Raw genomic sequence first — 17778 nt, forward strand, 5'->3', positions numbered from 1 at the left:
ATCCTATGGAGAGATCCATTATACTTGCTTTTTGCGTCAATCATAAGTACCCCCTGTGGCACATCCCCAAATTCATAATGCCGACCGCTGTAGCACTATATCCTGTCACTCATCATGCCATGAAAAAGTCGGCAACGGGAGGGACACTGGGAGCGTGCCGGTACGCGTCAGGGCCCCCGTGGCGTTCAGGTGAAGAGCTAAAGTAGTAGGGTAGCAAGGGTATTTCCCCAACGAATAAAAGGAATGGGTGAACAAAAACATACAAGAGGAGGGATTCGCTGGTGGTCACCCACCCAACTACTAATCTCCAGACTTGTGGCTTATACACGGTTAGTAGTTAGATAAGTCCATTCAAAGGGGTATAAGTTCGTGTATACTTTTGGCTCTCGCGCGACTGGCATGGCCACATGTTCCGCTTTCGATGGGATTCCACTAATAGTATGCAGTCTCTTTGTGGTTCAGAATGCCGCAGACATCCTGACACAACTCGGCCCCAAGCTGATGCAGGACTTATGACAGGATAAACTAAAATTAATTATTTGTTAAGGATCTTGTAATTGTAGAGTTAGGAGAATAGTGCAATACCGCTGCTGTAGCTTACGGATTCCGCGGAATTATCCAGAAATTAATCAGCGGCCAGGGTCAGCCCTAAGTACACACCTTACAGTCTAGTTAATATACATCTTTATTTGGCTAGTATGTCCGTCCCTGCAGGAAGCGTGCAGTACGCGCAGGGAACATTCACTGGCCCCACCAGACTTGATCTCTGCTCTCTGAACAAGCAAGAATTGTGCGTATGCCGAGGACGTCAATGCAAAGCTTTATTGAGTCGGCCCAAGAAGAAAGAGGTGATTTCCACGGATATATGGCAATGCTGCTGGATAAAGCAGTGTCCACCGAAAATCGGAATTTCGGATATGCCAATAACGCAAATGGTCAGATAAGGGATGTGTCATTGGGTTGCTCTGTGATGTTTTAGTGGCTATATGCCCTCTTTCTTATGCCTTTCTGCTTTGGGATCGTTTGATTACTACTTCTTTTTGGCGTTTTGGATACTAGGTTCCTGTTTCATTCGGCTGAAGCGCCTGCATAGCTAGTCGCCTCTACAGACAGGATCCAACAAATTGATAGGATCTCGATTGGCTGATTGATGGATTATTCTCATAGACTATTGGATACTCCGAATAGGACTACAGCCACTCGAAGTTTACATCTGAATTAAAACACATGAATCAAACGCCATCCCCCTAGGCCAAGCTCATCACAAATGTAAAATCGAATGGCTCCGTCTTACACTTGTACTTCTCGAATGGTTTAGGCCCGACAGTCGCGGATCCCAAGCCATGGTTGTCATAGTCGAGATTGAGCACTGTGACGTTGAGAGGGTTGAGATCATGAGGGTGCTTTGCATCATTCAGATCGAATGGCATATATCGTCCAGCCGTGAAGCTGAATGAAGCCCCCTCATCTGCACGACGCACATCCAGTGTCACCTCCCCGTTAGAAACCTGCAGCCACCGCAGGTCCTCACGGTTTCCGTTCTCCTGTGGGTAGTCGTAGTACGTAAATAAGTCCTCCACGGTCGACTCATATTGGCCCATGCGGCATGCCTGCTTCGAGTCCTTATAGTTTTCTCCTGGGCCTCGTCCGAACCAGCTCACATCACTGAACTCTTTGGACATGACAGCCATAAGCCCGATACGAGGAACGACAGACGGCGTGTTCTTACCGACAAACTCACCCCTGGCTTGGACATGAATTGCCGGCTCCGCAGTAGACACGGTGTAAATAAGATCGGCTTCCACGCCCCATTCAAGCACCTTTGGAGCCACGCGGATCTGGAAGTGAACCACCACTTCGTTCTCTGACTGTGACCATGTCACGTCCCGAACCTGCGTATGCATCATACCGACCTTGGCCGCATCCCATTCCACGCCGTCACCTGCACTTGCCTCATCATTTTGAGTCATTGCTCGGTAGAAGTAGAGCTCCGGCCCCTGCTGGAACATGCTGACGCCACCCACTTCCCAGGTGACATTGCCCTGCAGGAGGTCAAATCCAAAGACCATCCCATCGGTGGCGATGTTGAGTTTTGCTCGGTCCTGGGTTACTTGCAGCCCGGCCTGACGCGCAACGGGTGACACAGCACGCTCAACAGCTGCCACTGAGCGCTGGTCAGGAGTCCCTGGCAGGTAGAGCTGGTCCCAGGCCACAATGTGGCCCTGGTCTGCCCAGTTTCGATTCTCCTTCAGTTCAAACTCGATCGTTAGCCACGCTTCCTGGGAGATGCCATCAGTATTTAGTGGCAGATCCACAGTGCGATTCTCTCCGGCTGGTACACGGGGCAGTGTTAGTTCAGTCCGGTTGGTCGTCTGCCCGTCATAGACCATATGCCAGAACACATTCAGTCCGCTAAGGTCAACAAAGTCGTAATGGTTGGTCACAATCATCTGGCTAGAGTCCTCGGTCAAGCGTACAGTGACCGGCTGGATGATCTTGGCGTACTCCAGCAGACTAGGCATAGGTGTATGATCAGAGAGGGTAAGACCGTCCATGATAAAGTCGGCATCATTAGGCTCGTCCCCAAAGTCACCACCATAGGCGAAATACTCCAGGTCCCCTTCTTTCTTTAACAGGCCGTGATTGTTCCACTCCCAGACGAGTCCTCCCTGAGAAAGAGGCTCCGATCTAAACAGGGCAACGTACTCCTCTAGTCCGCCAGGGCCGTTGCCCATGGCACTTAACCATTGTCAGCAGCCAATCCATCCTATCCTGGTAGTAATACTTACTGCGCATATTCGCAAAGAATCAAAGGCTTATCCGTGTGATTCGCCATGTGCTCAAGCATAGTATCCGGACTGGAATACATATGGCTATAGATATCTGCTGATTCAGCCTCCCGGTCCTGTTCATAGTGGATGATTCGTGAGGGGTCCCTCTCCTTAATCCACTTGTACATGGCCGCCTGGTTCTGACCATAAAAGCACTCATTCCCAAGGGACCAGATAATCACGGATACATGATTCTTGAACCGCTCTACCACTTGCTGGGCCCGATCCAAGTATGCATGGGTCCACTCAGGGTTATCAGACAACCATGTCGCCGCCTGTTCCTCGGTATCTTCAATACGGATAAACCCGTGGCATTCAAGATCTGCCTCAGCGATCACGTAGAAGCCCAGTTCATCAGCCACGTCGAAAAAAGCCGGATGTGGTGGCTGATGAGCAGTGCGAATAGTGTTAATATTAGAGCGCTTCATCCGAATCAAGTCTGCGCGCATTGCCTCGTAAGGAACAGTTCTCCCTGACAAATGGTGATGTTCGTGCCGATTAACCCCATAGATAATAATGGGCTTGCCATTAACTAGAAAGTTTGAGCCACTCATTTCAACCCGACGGAACCCGATTTTCTGGCTGATAGTCCGGCCATTGAATTCGATTAGGATCGTATATAAGTTGGGAGTTTCAGCAGACCAGAGGTATAAATCATCGCCCTCTACTCTCTTGGAGTAGCGATCTGATGATGATCCTGACCAGCTGTCGAATACCTCACCATTCGGTAGTAGGACCTTAATATTCATGTCACCATCTTCTCCCTGAATAGTCACATTGGCATTTAGGGTGCCACTCTCAAGACTATCATCCAACTCTGGCATGACACTGAAGTCTGTAATAGCAGACTGAGGGAATGGTACAAGGTAGACATCTCTGAAGATCCCTGAAAGCCACCATTGGTCCTGATCCTCGAGATAGGAGCCATCAGACCATTGGTATACACGAGTCGCAAGTGTGTTGGTATTGTTAGGTGAGAGATATTCAGTGATGTCAAACTCGCTAGGGTTTCGGCTACCTTGACTATAGCCGACTTCCTCGCCATTGACATAGACATGGAATGCACTGTCCACTCCTTCATAACGAAGACGAATCTGCTGCCCGTCCCAGTCAGAGGGGACTGTGAATTCACGCCAGTATGACCCTGTTGGGTTCACATATGAGACATTCGGTGGGGTGACCGGGAAAGGGTAGTCAATATTGGTATAATGTGGGCGGCCGTACCCTTGCGTCTGCCACATACTAGGCACCACAATATCATCCCAGTCACTGACATTACTGTCCCAGGAGGGGGACACGAATGGGGAGACATCATATTGAAACTTCCAAGTCCCATTCAGGCTGTGGAACAGACTCTCCTCACGATCGAATGTCAGGGCCGCTTCCTCGTTGGGGTAGAGGTAAAAGTGCGCCCTGGGCGCCAATGTATTGCGGTGCAGCACATTCAAATTAGACCAGTCAGGCAAGGCTCCTGGCCAGCCGGTGGTCGCAAGAGACGCCATAGGGGAAATGGTGGACTCGTCACGGTGCGTCTGCCCTGCACCATTTTGGGTGATCCAGTTCCAATAAATAACCCACTCCCCCCAAATGGAGGAGACCTATGCCAAGCCCTGGGGCCAAGAATGACGATGGCCCCGTTGTGCCAAGAATCCTAGGGACAAGAACCACATTTCGCAGGAGATACTACTTGATCCGGTAGATGCGGTAGTGGTGAAGGCCCCGACTCTCCTTACGCATGAATTGAGTGCCTTGGCACATCTTTTAAACATGCCCAGACGCAAGGAGTTACTCCGAAGGAATTGCTTTCCCCGCAATGGGGTGATATCGTTTTGAAGCGCCTGGTCGATCGCGGGGCTTCTACCGGCGAAGATTTAGCCATTTGTATTGAGTCTCTAATTGAACTGGACAGAGCTTCGCTGTTCGGAATAATGGAAGCCGAGTTCGCCGTGGACCAACCTGTCTCTGGATTATGCTCCGAACGTGAACGTCCGTCTGGCGGAATATGTGACCTCGAGCGTGAATAACGGCTTCGAAAGTCACCACACTGGACTGTATACCTCAACATCCACCGGGATCCCCGATGTACTGCTTCTGTACTACCGAGTGGGGAGATGTCTATCTAGCTCCTGCGTACTTTCAACCACTATACTAGGACCGGACATATCGCCGAGAACTCCGCAATACGGAGTATGGAGAGGGAAATATCACGCTTGTGGGGGGCTGAGCCCAATAGAGAGTCCGTCCCTACATGTCCATGACTCGAAGCATGGGGACCCAAGATAGATACCATCAACTCTGACATCAGAGTGCATAGTACCCAAATTAAATTTTGCGCGGGGTTTACATGGTGTTGTTTGTCTTGGGTCATATATCTGTTCGGATACTTCGCCACGATGGATGGTCCTATTTTCGATAATCACATCTCTACCGAAGGAGAGCCCCATGTGGGAATTCATTATTTCAACTCCGTAGGGGTCTTATGGACTATGCATTATCGGACCAAACGTTCAGAGGATATGTGCTAATCTACCCGAAGTCACAGTCGTTGACAGCAGGCTACCGGTTATTTCCCCGCACTAGGACGATGCTCATCATTTTAGGATATGATCGTCGACCGGTCCCCGATATTTAGCCGAAGTTGACCTCAATCCTTTGTCCGTACAGTAAGTGGGCTCCATGGTGGGAGAGTGGGAGTCGTTGCCTCCAGGGTTATATACACCTAGTCTTGACGGTAAGACCCCGCTAAGTTCTTCCATCGCCATGCTCTACAGCATAGGCATAAAGGCTGCGTTGTCAATCACATTTATTGAATATCTTTACATTGTTTTCCGCTCTAGGTAAACAACGATTGCCTATCTTTTGCGGGGGGTAAGAATGATACACAAAATAAAGGTGGAAGAGACGAAAAAGAGCAAAAAAAAAGATGTTGACGAGAGTGGGATTTGAACCCACGCCCCTTTCGAGACTGGAACCTTACTCCAGCTGAGAGATTATTAGTGATACGTTTGATAAGATATTAGAGATATAGTGGTACTAACCGCCTTGGACCGCTCGGCCATCTCGCCTTGGTTGGGTTTTTAGTCCTTTATTTGGTAAAATGAGCAAATAATGAAATAAAGATGCTTCTAGCGGATCCTTTTTTCAAGCCAAAACCAGGTATATCAGTATTGATGGGCCAAAATTTAGATATAACGTAAATGGAACAATCTGGAAACAATGCCAGACTTATGCACGAAGACCTGTGAACCGAAAGGCTTTGATATATGACTGGCTGAACTATGGTGTATTCGCGTATTCAAGCGCCAAAATGAACCTACTGTGCCCAATGCAAAGGCCGCTTACGGTACTGGGGACTCCTTGAAATCTTCAGGACGGCCTTGTGAAGTGCCAATGAAACAGCACCGTCGTTACACTCCACCTTTCCACCACGACACAGTTCAGAATAAAACGGCTTTACAATCTCTACATAAACATATCATCAGCAGGCCACAGACACCCAATCACGTTCCGGAATCCAGCAACCTGAAACCCGCTCACAACATGCAATACCTCGTCGACAAGCCATTTGGATCGGTTCTCGGCGGTTGAGCATGCGGATAGATAGGCTATCTGGCCTTGTGAACAGTCAGTATCACACAGACTGCCGACCGTAAGCCTGTCCTGTTCTGGAGAGTCGCCGACGGTCTGGAATAATAGTCCGCTCTGAGATGGATCTCTTGGCTCTGATACCCCGTGACAGGCGAAGTGGGCAATATAACAACCTGAGAGTCGTCTTTTGACTGTGTCAGCATCGGGTTGACTAAGGCATTCCGCATGAACATAGTTCCCAACTATGTCCGTCACGGCGACTGTCTCTGCGAAGACACCGTCAAGTTCATCAGCACCGGGCGTAGTGGCCATAGACACTGTAAGGAGCTTTGGGCATTGAATTTCCTGGTCAGACAGAGGCTCTCTACTCCTCGTATACAGGAGGTCTCTCAACGATAGAGTGTAAGAAAGGACTCGAGAATTCGTGCTTTCGTTTGGTTCTGTAAGGTGATTGCCCGCCGCATGAAAGGGAAATGAGCTGGCCAGCCCTATTCCAATCCACCAGACCCTTGGCATTTCTTCGGATGACTCATGCACCTTATATTCGAGCTCATTGAAAATAGGCTTGACGCACACCCTCCACAGCCAGGAGAGAAAGCGCAAGTAGGCTTTGTTATTCGCACCGCGATTGCCTGACGTGGCCGTCATGTCCTTTTTGATCCATTCTCTGGCTTCATCAGAGATAAGGTCTCGAAGATGGATTAGTTTGAGACCAGTTGAGGATATAACTAGAGCTTCACTTCCCACACTAGTGATGTTGACAATAATAATCCTACCCCTCGCTGCGCCTTCCTTAACTTCTTCTTCCGTGACTCTCTTCTTGGAAGGGTCTACGGTAGGGCTAGATTGGACGTTCTCCGGGGGTGCTTCAGGGCCTCCTTGGGCGCCTCTTTGACTATCCGAGTGGTGTTTGGCTGCATTGCCAGAGCCAAGGCTCACGGTAGGGCTGTGCATCTCATAGAGCGGATTTTCAACTTCTAAGGAAAAACCCGGATGTGTATCCCAGCGTTTGGCCATATCACTCCGGTCATTCATCAGAAGGCTCAAAATAACACCGCGTCCGCGTTCTAACAAGTCGAGTGCTTCAAGGGGAGGCTGTTTAGTTTTCAATGCCAAGGAAAACGCATCTGTGGCCAGACCCGAAAAGACCTTCACAACCTCTTGCTGACCCTGAAGCGTAAGTGACCGATTGTGAACAAGTGGGAGAATATTTATTGCCGCTATGACAAGCTTGTAGGCTTTCTCGAAGTCAGATTGATCGATATAAATTCTAACTGTCCGATTTGCCGACCTAATTCGCCCGAAGGGAGGGGCTCCGTGAGAGTTCCAAACTTGTAAGCTCAGACCTAGTACCTCATCTTGATCATCGGAATTCTGCCATTGAAGAAGAAGTGCAAGCTCTTCCTGTAAACAAGCAAGATTGGCGATTCAGTCGGAAGAGCAGCAGTCAAGCTGCGGCAGATTTCAATAGAAGCTTCAAGGTGCCCTTCACATTGTGTAATTATATACATAATGCGCGTACAGCTCGCCATACTGCCAAGGCACAATTGAGTATGAAAAGGACTCCTTGCTCGGTCTAGGGCACGCGCAAAGGCCTGCATTGATCCTGCAAGATATTTGGGCTCCCTTGTTGCTTCAAAATGCTCCATGAGGTAACGGCCCAGGTTGGCCAAGTATGCCGGCAGCCCGGCATGGCTGGAGGGTGCGATTCGACTGCCTGCCGTGACGCGTGTTCTGCCCCCTCGATATCTCTTTGATCTTTGCTTCGGAGATATGGGATGTTCAGACAACCTGCGAGAATCTCCAGATTAATTGCGGAAATACCCTCTGGCATCTGGGACTCATTTTCCAACGATTTGCGTACTATTTTGATGGCGTCATCAAGATCCTGTAACCTCAATGTGGCATTATATCGCACAAAAGAACGATGCTTAGGGTGCCCAAGAATTTCGACATGTCGTGGCCATGAATAGATGCAAGACGTAGCGTTCGATAGGCTGTGCTGATTGCTTCTTCCAGGTACTTCATCTCCCTAAAAAATTGGTACTGGTTCTGGAAGAAAATTGCCAACCCCTGCAGGATCTCCGGAAGGTCATGGTGGTCCTGAGGCATGATCTCGGCTGCTTGCTTGCAATCCGCGATACCCATTTCAAGTTCAGATATGCCCCCAGTGTGTTCAAGTAATTCCCAAAGGAAATGTCCGCGAAGTGACAAAACCTTTGCACGGATGACATGGTCTTCGTGGGGTAGGTCTAGTGCTAGGCTACATGCGCAGATTTCTTTGTGAAGGCATTCTACATTCCCAGTATGGGCGTATTTGAAATCCAGTTGACCGCCTAGACGATATAAAGCCCATGCACGATGAGCATACTCTCCAGGCCCAACAGTCGTAGTCTCACGACTCATCGAGATACCTGCATGAATGTCTTGGGGATCTCCTCGAAGCAGAAAGCGCATAATAAGGGCACTGCGTAGCAGTGCACCACAGCTTGACTGGCTAGGATAGTTATTAGGCGCTAATTGCGCTGCCCTGCGGAATGCATCTATCCCAATGTCAAGATCTTATTTTCGGTTTGTGTATTTGAACAAAGCACACGCACAAGCTCCCAAGATACGGAGCCTATTTGCGAGATCATCGTCACCTTCGGGTGTACTCCACTGATTGACTTGTTAACATAAAGGCTTTTTCCAGCGCGCCTTTGTCCCCTGTCTGCTTCCAATGAAGAATAAATGCTGCTTTGGCGTAGCACAATAGCTGTGCCAGGTTGGTATCGACTTCCGGCGTGAATTGCATTGCTTGGAGACCTAACTGGTATATCTCCTGTAGATTTTCGATGTCTTCCGTGCGCACATATCATTTGTGGAGGCGGCGTCCCAGGTGTCCAAGTCGGGGGATTAAGTTTGAATCATCTTCATTCGTCGCTTGGACGGCTAGGCGAGCATTTTCGATTGCGAGATCTAAATATTTTGTTTGGTTGTCATGCGAATACTTTTCCTCTAGCGCTCCGACAGCTGAACGCCGTCCATTTTATCTAGGTATGGTGATAGGGGTAAAGATATGAACTGTCGTACTATTTTTCGTGGCCCAGTTGATTCGCTACACTGGCCCAGCTATGCATATCGCATTATATTCAGAACAGGTGGTTGGCCAAGTCGCCGATTTTCTACTCTGGTAAGGCTGCCCCGTGAGGTGTTATAAATAGTGGGAATTTTATCGGTAGACGAGAGGTCTTAATATTCGCACGTACATGGTCACAGATATCGAATATTTATGCCTACATAACAAAGCGTATCGATAATCGGACTGACCTATCGGATAATCTTAAGTATATAGGTTTTGGCTCTCAGGAATTATTAGCTATATAAGCTTCTGTATAAGCCCTAAGGCACACTGTATTGACTTCTTAACTTGTAGGGCAGAGAAGGTATGTCGGTACTTATATCAGAAGACCCAACGACTACGCACAGATTATCCGTAATGAAGCATGCAATACGTTAATTAAGAAAAGATTGAGCAACTATATCTAATTGCGGGAAATGGTACTTTGTAGTTATCTCGTTCTTTATTTTAGTGTATGTCTGAAACGCCGCAGGTTTCCGTGATGTCGAGAACTTTAACCAACCCACTGCACTGTGTATTTATGTTTTTATACAAGCTTTACTGGAGAGATATTGGTAGAGTAGTTTTCTGGTGATAGATGCTGTAAAGTAATGCAGCTGATGGATTGGTGGTTTTCTTGGAAGGGCACATTTGGTGGTCAAGGAGATTTAATACAGTTTCAAGGGATGTTAGAAGATGATGACGGAGTACTCTGTTCGCTAATCACTCTGGAATAGCCTTTTGCATTTCAAGCATGGAAAATCTTTGCCAAACAATATTCTCAATTGTACAGTCCTTGGACATGGTATATGCCGCGAGTGTATTTGGGGTTCGGGTTTCGACATAGTAGATCAGCTGAGTGGTCATAGAAATTAAAAATTTCTTTGTTATGGGAAGGTTGTCAAAAAGAGGATTCCTTCTCTCAGTACATAGCTATAGCTCAGTTATCCTGGGTCACAGACTAGAGAGAAAAGAGCAAAAAAAGATGTTGACGAGAGTGGGATTTGAACCCACGCCCCTTTCGAGACTGGAACCTTACTCCAGCTGAGAGATTATTAGTGATACGTTCGATAGGATATCAGATATATTAGTGGTACTAACCGCCTTGGACCGCTCGGCCATCTCGCCTTTAGTTATTTTTCTCTGTCCCAGAGAATGTATTATCATCACAAGATAGGGGCTATGTCATCACAACGTCTTCCGAATTTCTTCACACGAAGATGGAATGTTTTTTACCTGGTGATTTTAAACCATAATTCTTAATGTCTTCAATCCTTCAAGTTGAGTTTTTACTTCCCTTATAGTTGTAATTTGCGTATAATAATGGCAATTATCCATACTTTTTGTGGTGGTCCTCTTTGTGGCACTTGTGTCTTCAACATATATATTATATATTCACAATGAGTTATTTGATAACCGTTGTACTCGATAACGTAATAATACTAGACAATATGTCCAGCAAAGTCTGGACCCATTAATCTCAAGTTGCCAAGGAGTCATAGAATAAACAAAAAATGATAGCGTGTATGCAAGGAAGCTCTGAAAGGCTCAGGACTTCCTGTAGCATACCCAAATTCCTTAAACTCATGGGAATAATTGCCCGAAGTGTATTTTGTTAATACAGATTCGTCCTCCAAGTCCTGTCTTTACACCAACCAGACAAGATATATATCCAAATCTTCTTTATCTACTACACACTAAAGAGCCAATGCGTTACTATTAGTGTATTGTTTCCCCAAAGGAGTGCTCATTGCCAATAAGAAAAAAAAAAAAAAAAGAAAAAGAAAAAGGTACGATAGGAATCATAGGATAGTAAGATACCATGACATACAATATGAAAATGTACAAACCCGAGTTGCCTTGTACATAAGGCTATAATTACTCTCTACCACCCGTGGCTAAGTTACAACAGCAGCAAGATTGCTTCTCTTTTTAGTGACTTCTCAGCCACCAAGAAGGTGAATGTTCAGCAGCAGAGGGCCACTTATGCAGAAACTGCTAGGGCTCATGTGACTACTACGCTTACCAGAGCCCTACAGGCAGTTGATATTTTCTCTTCTTCCACTGGTACTGAATAAGGACTCAATCTGCCCCCACATACCCATGAAGGGTCTTGTACCAGAGCAGCCATCTATCCGTTGAAATCATGGCCGACAACTCCGATTTTATAACAAAAAGAGAAGTCCCATCTGACGCCACCGCGGAGGTTGCTCTCTCCACGAATTCACAGCGAGCAGATACCCTGCCGGCGATCAGCATAACCAGGCGTACAAGGAGAAGGCACACAGCAGCAGAGAAGCTCCGAGTTATTTCCTACTACCGAGAGACAAAAGAGCTTGACATCGATACCAACGAGCTGAAGCCAATATCTGTCAAAACTGCAGCAGCCAGGTTCAATATCCAACCACGGTCACTCAGACGATGGTTAGATAGGGAGAATTCCTTAAAAGCCCTACCAGACAGTCGGATGAATGTTCTAGCCCCGCCGTCTATTTACGAGCAGCCTGGAAACCTTCGTCTCACACGTCGGAAAATGGTCGAACTTGGCATAATAACTAAAAGCGACTGGATTAGAGTAGGCTCCCGTGCAATAAAAGTGCTGCCCCCAATGCTTACTGGCGTAGGTCCATCCAATTCACCACCCCCTGCCATTTGTTGGAATAGAATCAGGTAAGAAAGGCCGTCTATATACACTCGATGATGCTTACAAGTTCCTTGGCATGGGACAAAAACTTTCCCATCCGGGTCACCCAACCGAGCCAGAATCACCCAGCGTTCTTAGCGATGTATCCTTCAAGACACAGGAAATAGAGTCATATACGAAGGACGGGATGAACTATCCATATGAGACACGCTCTGTGGTTGAAATCAGCAAGACTCTATATGCCCTGTCCCCGAGGATGTGCGATGAAAGTATCGATCTTTGGGCAACCCTGGCTCAGGAAGATGTATGCCCTACTTTGCATCACGGAAATACATGTGTCTACTGCCAAGATTTGAAGAACTGCGCAGCGATAGTATGCCGAGAATTGTTGAAAGCGAGTGACAAGCTTGAAAGTTATACCAGTGAGAGTTGGATTGGACAACGATGAGCCGTATGCGAGCGCACCGACACAATGGGGTGCCATTCTCTCATTTCAAGATAATGTGGCAACTCTGCTTCCCTTGGCTTTATCAATGCGGGGTCATAATACTTTACGTTTTTCTGCTCCTGATCAGTACTTCCTTCAAGGCTGGACAACTGATCACGTCGCTGCCAACGGCCGAGATCATACGAAAAGGCTGTATTATGAATTCCTGAAGAATAATCTCTCTAATTTTCATGCTTCACCAGTTTTACATATTACAGATGTTGATATGTTATTTCTCTGTGGCCCCCAAAGCCCCAAATGGAGACCACGCCGTTTCTCTGCAACCTGGACGCTCTATGATACCATTCTCCATGCCACTTATAGACGCACAGCACCGGTTACACCGGTTGTTGGGGTGTATAGCGACCTCTCAGTCTTGGTTAACCAAATTCGCTTACGCGGCTCAAGAGGGTCATTCACGAACACCCCGTTAAGGAAGCGGCCATTTGAATATCTGCGCCAAGGAGATTTTACGTTGAAGCATACAATCTCTGAATCGGATATACCATGTGACCTGATCAGGCAAGTTTTGCTCCTGGAGCACACTGGGCAAAGCCAAGACGACGATAGTGCCGGAGAGTATCTTGTTGATATTGAGAGACATGGGAATATGACCGCAAAGATGAAAAGGCGTAATCTAATGAAACGGAACTCGCTCTTTCTCCTCTTGCGGTTAGGGGAGCACTTAGTGGACAACAAACCTAGATGTGAATTCTATACTTGTCCTCTGTCGAAAGTTGCAAACTCACGCTACTGCGGTATACACTCGGCAGAAATCTTACGAATCGCATCGAGCCGCAGCACGGAACGAAAAATGGATAACAAGGGGAATTTACAGCACGAATGGAATCTTTCCCCCAGAAGCTACTGTGAGCGGGAACTTACGCTCCTTAAAAAGTATCTCCTGGAAAGCCCCCAGGCTAATTGATTATTGATTTCGAGTTCTTGTCCATCAGAGCAAAATCGCCCATACCGTTGCAGGTGTCTATCCGACAAATGGACGGCGAAACACTTCTGAGCACAAACATTAACTATGGAATATCGCTCAGTGAAACCATTGAAGCTGCAACTCCATACACTGGAGCAAATATGGGCCCATTTCTTGTCCGGTTGTACGAAAGTTACCGAACAAATGGAATGAAGCCGTCGCAGATCCGAGGATACATCCTCAAGTTAGGCTACAGTCCCGATAAAGTCAATATATTCAGCTGGTATAGCGCTCAAGATATGCAGTGTTTCCAGAGGATACTCACTGGCATGGACGAAGTAATAGTGGAGCGCCGGAGCCATTTACCATGCAAGAATTTCAACACGATTAATATTGCAGCGCTTATGTCGGAAGCTTTTGCCAGTAGGGTGGCCATCTATGACCCTCGAGGCAACTCATACAAGGCTGCTGAAAAGTCAGTCGAGATATGTGGACACTGCCCTATACCACACGGCGGAGTATGATACACAAGCAGTCGCAGACATTGTCAGGGCCATGACTGACATTGTATAGCTGCCTGCATTGTACTAACTGGTAAAGGCAGGCCTATACACAGAATGTAATCATTGGGGTTATTTCGCTACTACGCTAGAAAGGAACTTCTTGAGGAGCTTCGCTTAATTAGAGATGGAAATCGAACTAGACGGGACGATCCGTGGGCACCAGAAAGACAAAGACATGGTATCTAGCATATGTACGAATAGCTTAAACATCTCACATACATGGGGCTGAAAAACATGTACGACAAAATTCTGCTTGATATACACAAATAATAAAAAACTATTTAACCAATAGGCGAGATGGCCGAGCGGTCCAAGGCGGTTAGTACCACTAATATCTCTGATACCCTATCGAACGTATCACTAATAATCTCTCAGCTGGAGTAAGGTTCCAGTCTCGAAAGGGGCGTGGGTTCAAATCCCACTCTCGTCAACATCTTTTTTTACTTTTTCTTTCCTCATCTCACCACCATGACCATGCCTTTTGCTCTCACTTTTTGCCCTAACATGAACGAACATCGACATTGTGTAATACATAGTACTCCGTGTAGAACCTCGCACTCTCGCCTTTTTACCAAAGATAGAAAATGTAAGCACATCAAACATTCGGTAATAAATCCTCTGCTCTAGATCTCTAAAAACCAATCCGTATGACACGTTCAACCCCTAAATTAAGGCACAGCTTCCACCTCGGATATAAGCCTGCAGTCGATAATATCCTTCCGGATTGGGTATAGACTCGTATTCCACAATGTAGCTGGCCCTGAGTCAATTGATCTACAGGGTAAATTAAGAACACGCTTAGCACGAATCGTGCAGCAGTGTATCCCGTGTGGGCCTCTACGAAGCTCCTATCATTGCTGGGGGTTTCGCAGGAATGTAGTCTGCTCTGTATGGAGATTCCTGGTGCCGAGATGGCATCGAAGTGATGTGGAGCTTAACTAATGTTCAATGTAGCTCACATAACACAATACTATTCTATCATAAATTCAAAACAATTCAAATTACCTAATTAGAAATCATTGTACCCCAAGTATGGAATAGATTGATCATTTGTAGGGCGTAGATATAGTTAATTAGAAAAACATGCTGAGTCAGCCACCGTTCGATGGAGGGGTTTCCAGCAATAAATTCCATGAGTCATCTGCCTTTGCGGGGCAAAAAGACTTTGGATGTTTGAAAGTGCTTATCTTCTTTCCCGCACACTACTTTGGCTTTCTCCTCCCACTAACCCCAATTTCTGCCAACCCCAGTCTTCCCCTGACTACCTTGAGGACACCACAACCCACTCACCATTGAGAGAGATTCACGTCCTCTGATCGGCTGGAAACATGACGGAACAAAATAAACCCATTCTCCCTGAATCCGGGAAGCGCAATTTCCTCGTCACTAGCGCTCTGCCATATGTGAACAATGTTCCTCATCTGGGCAATTTGATAGGTTCGACTCTGTCGGCTGATGTCTTTGCCAGATATGGTCGTGGCCGTGGTGCCAACACCCTCTATGTCTGCGGTAAGTCCTCTATGCTATCCCGCGAACACTATCAAACCTTGCCCTATGCCACAGTCATGCTGACTGTCCCGCTCCCTCAGGTACCGATGAGTACGGCACGACGTCCGAAGCGAGAGCCATCCAAGAGAACATGACCACCAAGGAACTTTGCGACAAATACTATACCCTCCATGCCGAAGTTTACAAATGGTTCAACATCAGCTTTGATATCTTCGGCCGCACAACCACCGAGCTTCAGACTAAGATTACGCAGGATATCTTCCTTAAGCTTCACGACAACGGTTTCTTGTCGGAGCACGTAACAACACAATTATACTGTGAGGAGCACAAGTCGTTCTTGGCAGACCGCTTTATCCAGGGTGAATGCCCGCACTGCAAGTATATTGATGCTTATGGTGATCAATGTGATCTGTGCGGTCAGCTCCTGGACCCATTGGATCTTATCAAGCCCCGCTGCAAGCTCGACGGTGCCACCCCCGTGAAGAAGGATACGAAACATATCTTCCTGAAGTTGGACAAATTACAACCTGAGATCCAGGCGTTCTTCGACGAGTCTTCGACAAAGGGAGGATGGTCACAGAACGGAAAGGATATCACCTCTTCCTGGTTGACGAAGGGATTGCAAGAGCGCAGTATTACTAGAGATATTAAGTGGGGTACCCAGGTGCCTCTCCCAGGCTACGAAGAGAAGGTTATCTACTCGTGGTTCGATGCTTGCATTGGTTATGTGTCCATCACCGCAAACTACACCGACCAGTGGGAGAAATGGTGGCGCAACCCGGAGGAAGTCGAGCTCTACCAATTCATTGGAAAAGACAACGTTGCCTATCACTCCGTCATGTTCCCTGGTACTGAAATCGGTACTCGGGAGAAGTGGCTCAAAGTCCACCACCTCTCTACCACCGAATATTTGACGTATGAGGGTGGCAAGTTCTCCAAGTCTCGCGGCATTGGTGTGTTCGGAGACTCGGCCAAGAAGACTGGCATCCCTGCCGATGTATGGCGTTACTACCTTCTCTCTCACCGTCCCGAGACTGGCGACAGCGAGTTCAACTGGGACCTCTTCATCAGCTCGAATAACAACATTCTCCTCAAGAACCTGGGCAACTTCGTCAGCCGTGTGGTGAAGTTCGTTAACTCCAAGAACTACGACAACATTGTGCCCGACTACACCGCCTATACTGACCCTGCCTTCGACGCCTGGAAGGAGGAAGTCAACGAACTTCTCACCCAGTACATCCAGCAACTCGATGCCGTCAAGATCCGCGCCGCCATTGACACCGTCCTCACCATCTCCCAGAAGGGTAACCTATTCCTCCAGTCCAACAGCCTCGATAACAAGCTCGCCGAGAATGAACCGGCCAAGTGCGCTGCTGTGATCGGCCTTGCTCTTAACCTCATCCACCTCCTGTCCGCCCTCCTCGCCCCCTACATGCCCGAAACTGCCGCCAGTATCAACGAGATCCTCCGTACCGAGGCTATCCTGATTCCTGATCGCTGGAACGCCGACACTGTCAAGCCGAACCACGAGATTGGCAAGGCCAAGTACCTGTTCAGCAACATTAAGCCCGAGAAGGCCAACGAGTGGCGTGATATGTTTGGCGACGAGGAGGCCAAGAAGGTCAAGGAGGAAGAAGCCAAGAAGAAGGCCGCCAAGAAGGCTGAGAAGCTGGCCAAGAAGGAGAAGAAGAAGGAGCAAAAGGAGAAGGAGGCTGCTTCTGCCGACGGGGTAGCGGAGGTTTCTCAATCCACGGAGAAGCTGAATCTTCAACAGTAGACCAATTATCATACGGTCACGCGTGACATCTTATACCAGACGATGTTGTGCTGTACGTCTAGAATGATGCCACCAGCGATGTGGTAGACATGAGTGATATGATCAACTAGAGCCTATTTATTTGAGGGATTTGATGTGATTTCTTATTACTTTATACAATTTTGCTGAATGTTAGAGACTTCAACGTCCTGAAAAGTGTAGTTAGAGGTGATACCACAGGGCATACTATCAATCAACTGACACTATCTTGGAGGAATATTCAATCTCCAAGAAGCCTATCACAATGATAATAAAGTACAGACTGTAGATGTACACGGGGCAATATTACAGTATCAGTTAAAGTACACAACT

The 17778-nt window shown here is 47.4% G+C and overlaps 5 protein-coding genes and 3 non-coding genes across 8 annotated transcripts; 3 read left to right on the forward strand and 5 right to left on the reverse strand.

The window, feature by feature from the left end:
* Positions 1 to 1152: 1152 nt before the first annotated feature.
* On the reverse strand, positions 1153 to 4333 carry BDV27DRAFT_171994 (putative beta-galactosidase; the record flags this gene model as incomplete). The annotated part of the gene is made up of 2 exons (XM_032075746.1): positions 1153 to 2739; positions 2790 to 4333. The coding sequence occupies 2 exons, from the start codon at positions 4331 to 4333 to the stop codon at positions 1248 to 1250; spliced, it is 3036 nt and encodes a 1011-aa protein (XP_031928017.1). The 3' UTR covers positions 1153 to 1247.
* Positions 4334 to 4346: 13 nt separating this feature from the next.
* BDV27DRAFT_127714 (uncharacterized protein) lies at positions 4347 to 4633 on the reverse strand. The gene has a single exon (XM_032066832.1). The coding sequence runs from the start codon at positions 4598 to 4600 to the stop codon at positions 4430 to 4432; it is 171 nt and encodes a 56-aa protein (XP_031928018.1). The 5' UTR covers positions 4601 to 4633; the 3' UTR covers positions 4347 to 4429.
* Positions 4634 to 5758: 1125 nt separating this feature from the next.
* BDV27DRAFT_t107 lies at positions 5759 to 5896 on the reverse strand. The gene has a single exon. It is a non-coding gene; the product is annotated as a tRNA-OTHER (tRNA).
* A 248-nt stretch (positions 5897 to 6144) lies between these two features.
* Positions 6145 to 9213, reverse strand: BDV27DRAFT_144903 (uncharacterized protein; the record flags this gene model as incomplete). Its single annotated transcript, XM_032070326.1, has 12 exons — positions 6145 to 6291; positions 6336 to 6440; positions 6480 to 6685; positions 6716 to 7238; positions 7272 to 7461; positions 7492 to 7661; positions 7695 to 7819; positions 7954 to 8062; positions 8134 to 8307; positions 8346 to 8980; positions 9020 to 9072; positions 9170 to 9213. 12 exons carry the CDS (start codon positions 9211 to 9213, stop codon positions 6145 to 6147), a joined length of 2481 nt encoding a protein of 826 aa, XP_031928019.1.
* A 1295-nt stretch (positions 9214 to 10508) lies between these two features.
* BDV27DRAFT_t106 lies at positions 10509 to 10647 on the reverse strand. Its single transcript has one exon. It is a non-coding gene; the product is annotated as a tRNA-OTHER (tRNA).
* A 2817-nt stretch (positions 10648 to 13464) lies between these two features.
* On the forward strand, positions 13465 to 15021 carry BDV27DRAFT_144904 (uncharacterized protein; the record flags this gene model as incomplete). The annotated part of the gene is made up of 5 exons (XM_032070327.1): positions 13465 to 13547; positions 13607 to 14006; positions 14527 to 14550; positions 14847 to 14891; positions 14944 to 15021. The coding sequence occupies 5 exons, from the start codon at positions 13465 to 13467 to the stop codon at positions 15019 to 15021; spliced, it is 630 nt and encodes a 209-aa protein (XP_031928020.1).
* Positions 14433 to 14571, forward strand: BDV27DRAFT_t105. Its single transcript has one exon. It is a non-coding gene; the product is annotated as a tRNA-OTHER (tRNA).
* A 294-nt stretch (positions 15022 to 15315) lies between the features above and the next one.
* Positions 15316 to 17705, forward strand: BDV27DRAFT_127715 (methionine--tRNA ligase MES1). The gene is made up of 2 exons (XM_032066833.1): positions 15316 to 15650; positions 15731 to 17705. The coding sequence occupies exons 1-2, from the start codon at positions 15470 to 15472 to the stop codon at positions 17425 to 17427; spliced, it is 1878 nt and encodes a 625-aa protein (XP_031928021.1). The 5' UTR covers positions 15316 to 15469; the 3' UTR covers positions 17428 to 17705.
* Positions 17706 to 17778: the final 73 nt, after the last annotated feature.

The sequence above is a fragment of the Aspergillus caelatus genome, assembly GCF_009193585.1.
Source record: "Aspergillus caelatus strain CBS 763.97 unplaced genomic scaffold BDV27scaffold_79, whole genome shotgun sequence".
NCBI classification, from domain to species: domain Eukaryota; kingdom Fungi; phylum Ascomycota; class Eurotiomycetes; order Eurotiales; family Aspergillaceae; genus Aspergillus; species Aspergillus caelatus.

Coding starts and splice junctions, on each gene's coding strand:
- BDV27DRAFT_127714 (XM_032066832.1), bottom strand. CDS start 4,600: ATGTTTAAAAGATGTGCCAAGGCACTCAATTCATGCGTAAGGAGAGTC.
- BDV27DRAFT_127715 (XM_032066833.1), top strand. CDS start 15,470: ATGACGGAACAAAATAAACCCATTCTCCCTGAATCCGGGAAGCGCAAT. Junction 15,651..15,730: donor CAACACCCTCTATGTCTGCG/GTAAGTCCTCTA, acceptor CCGCTCCCTCAG/GTACCGATGAGTACGGCACG.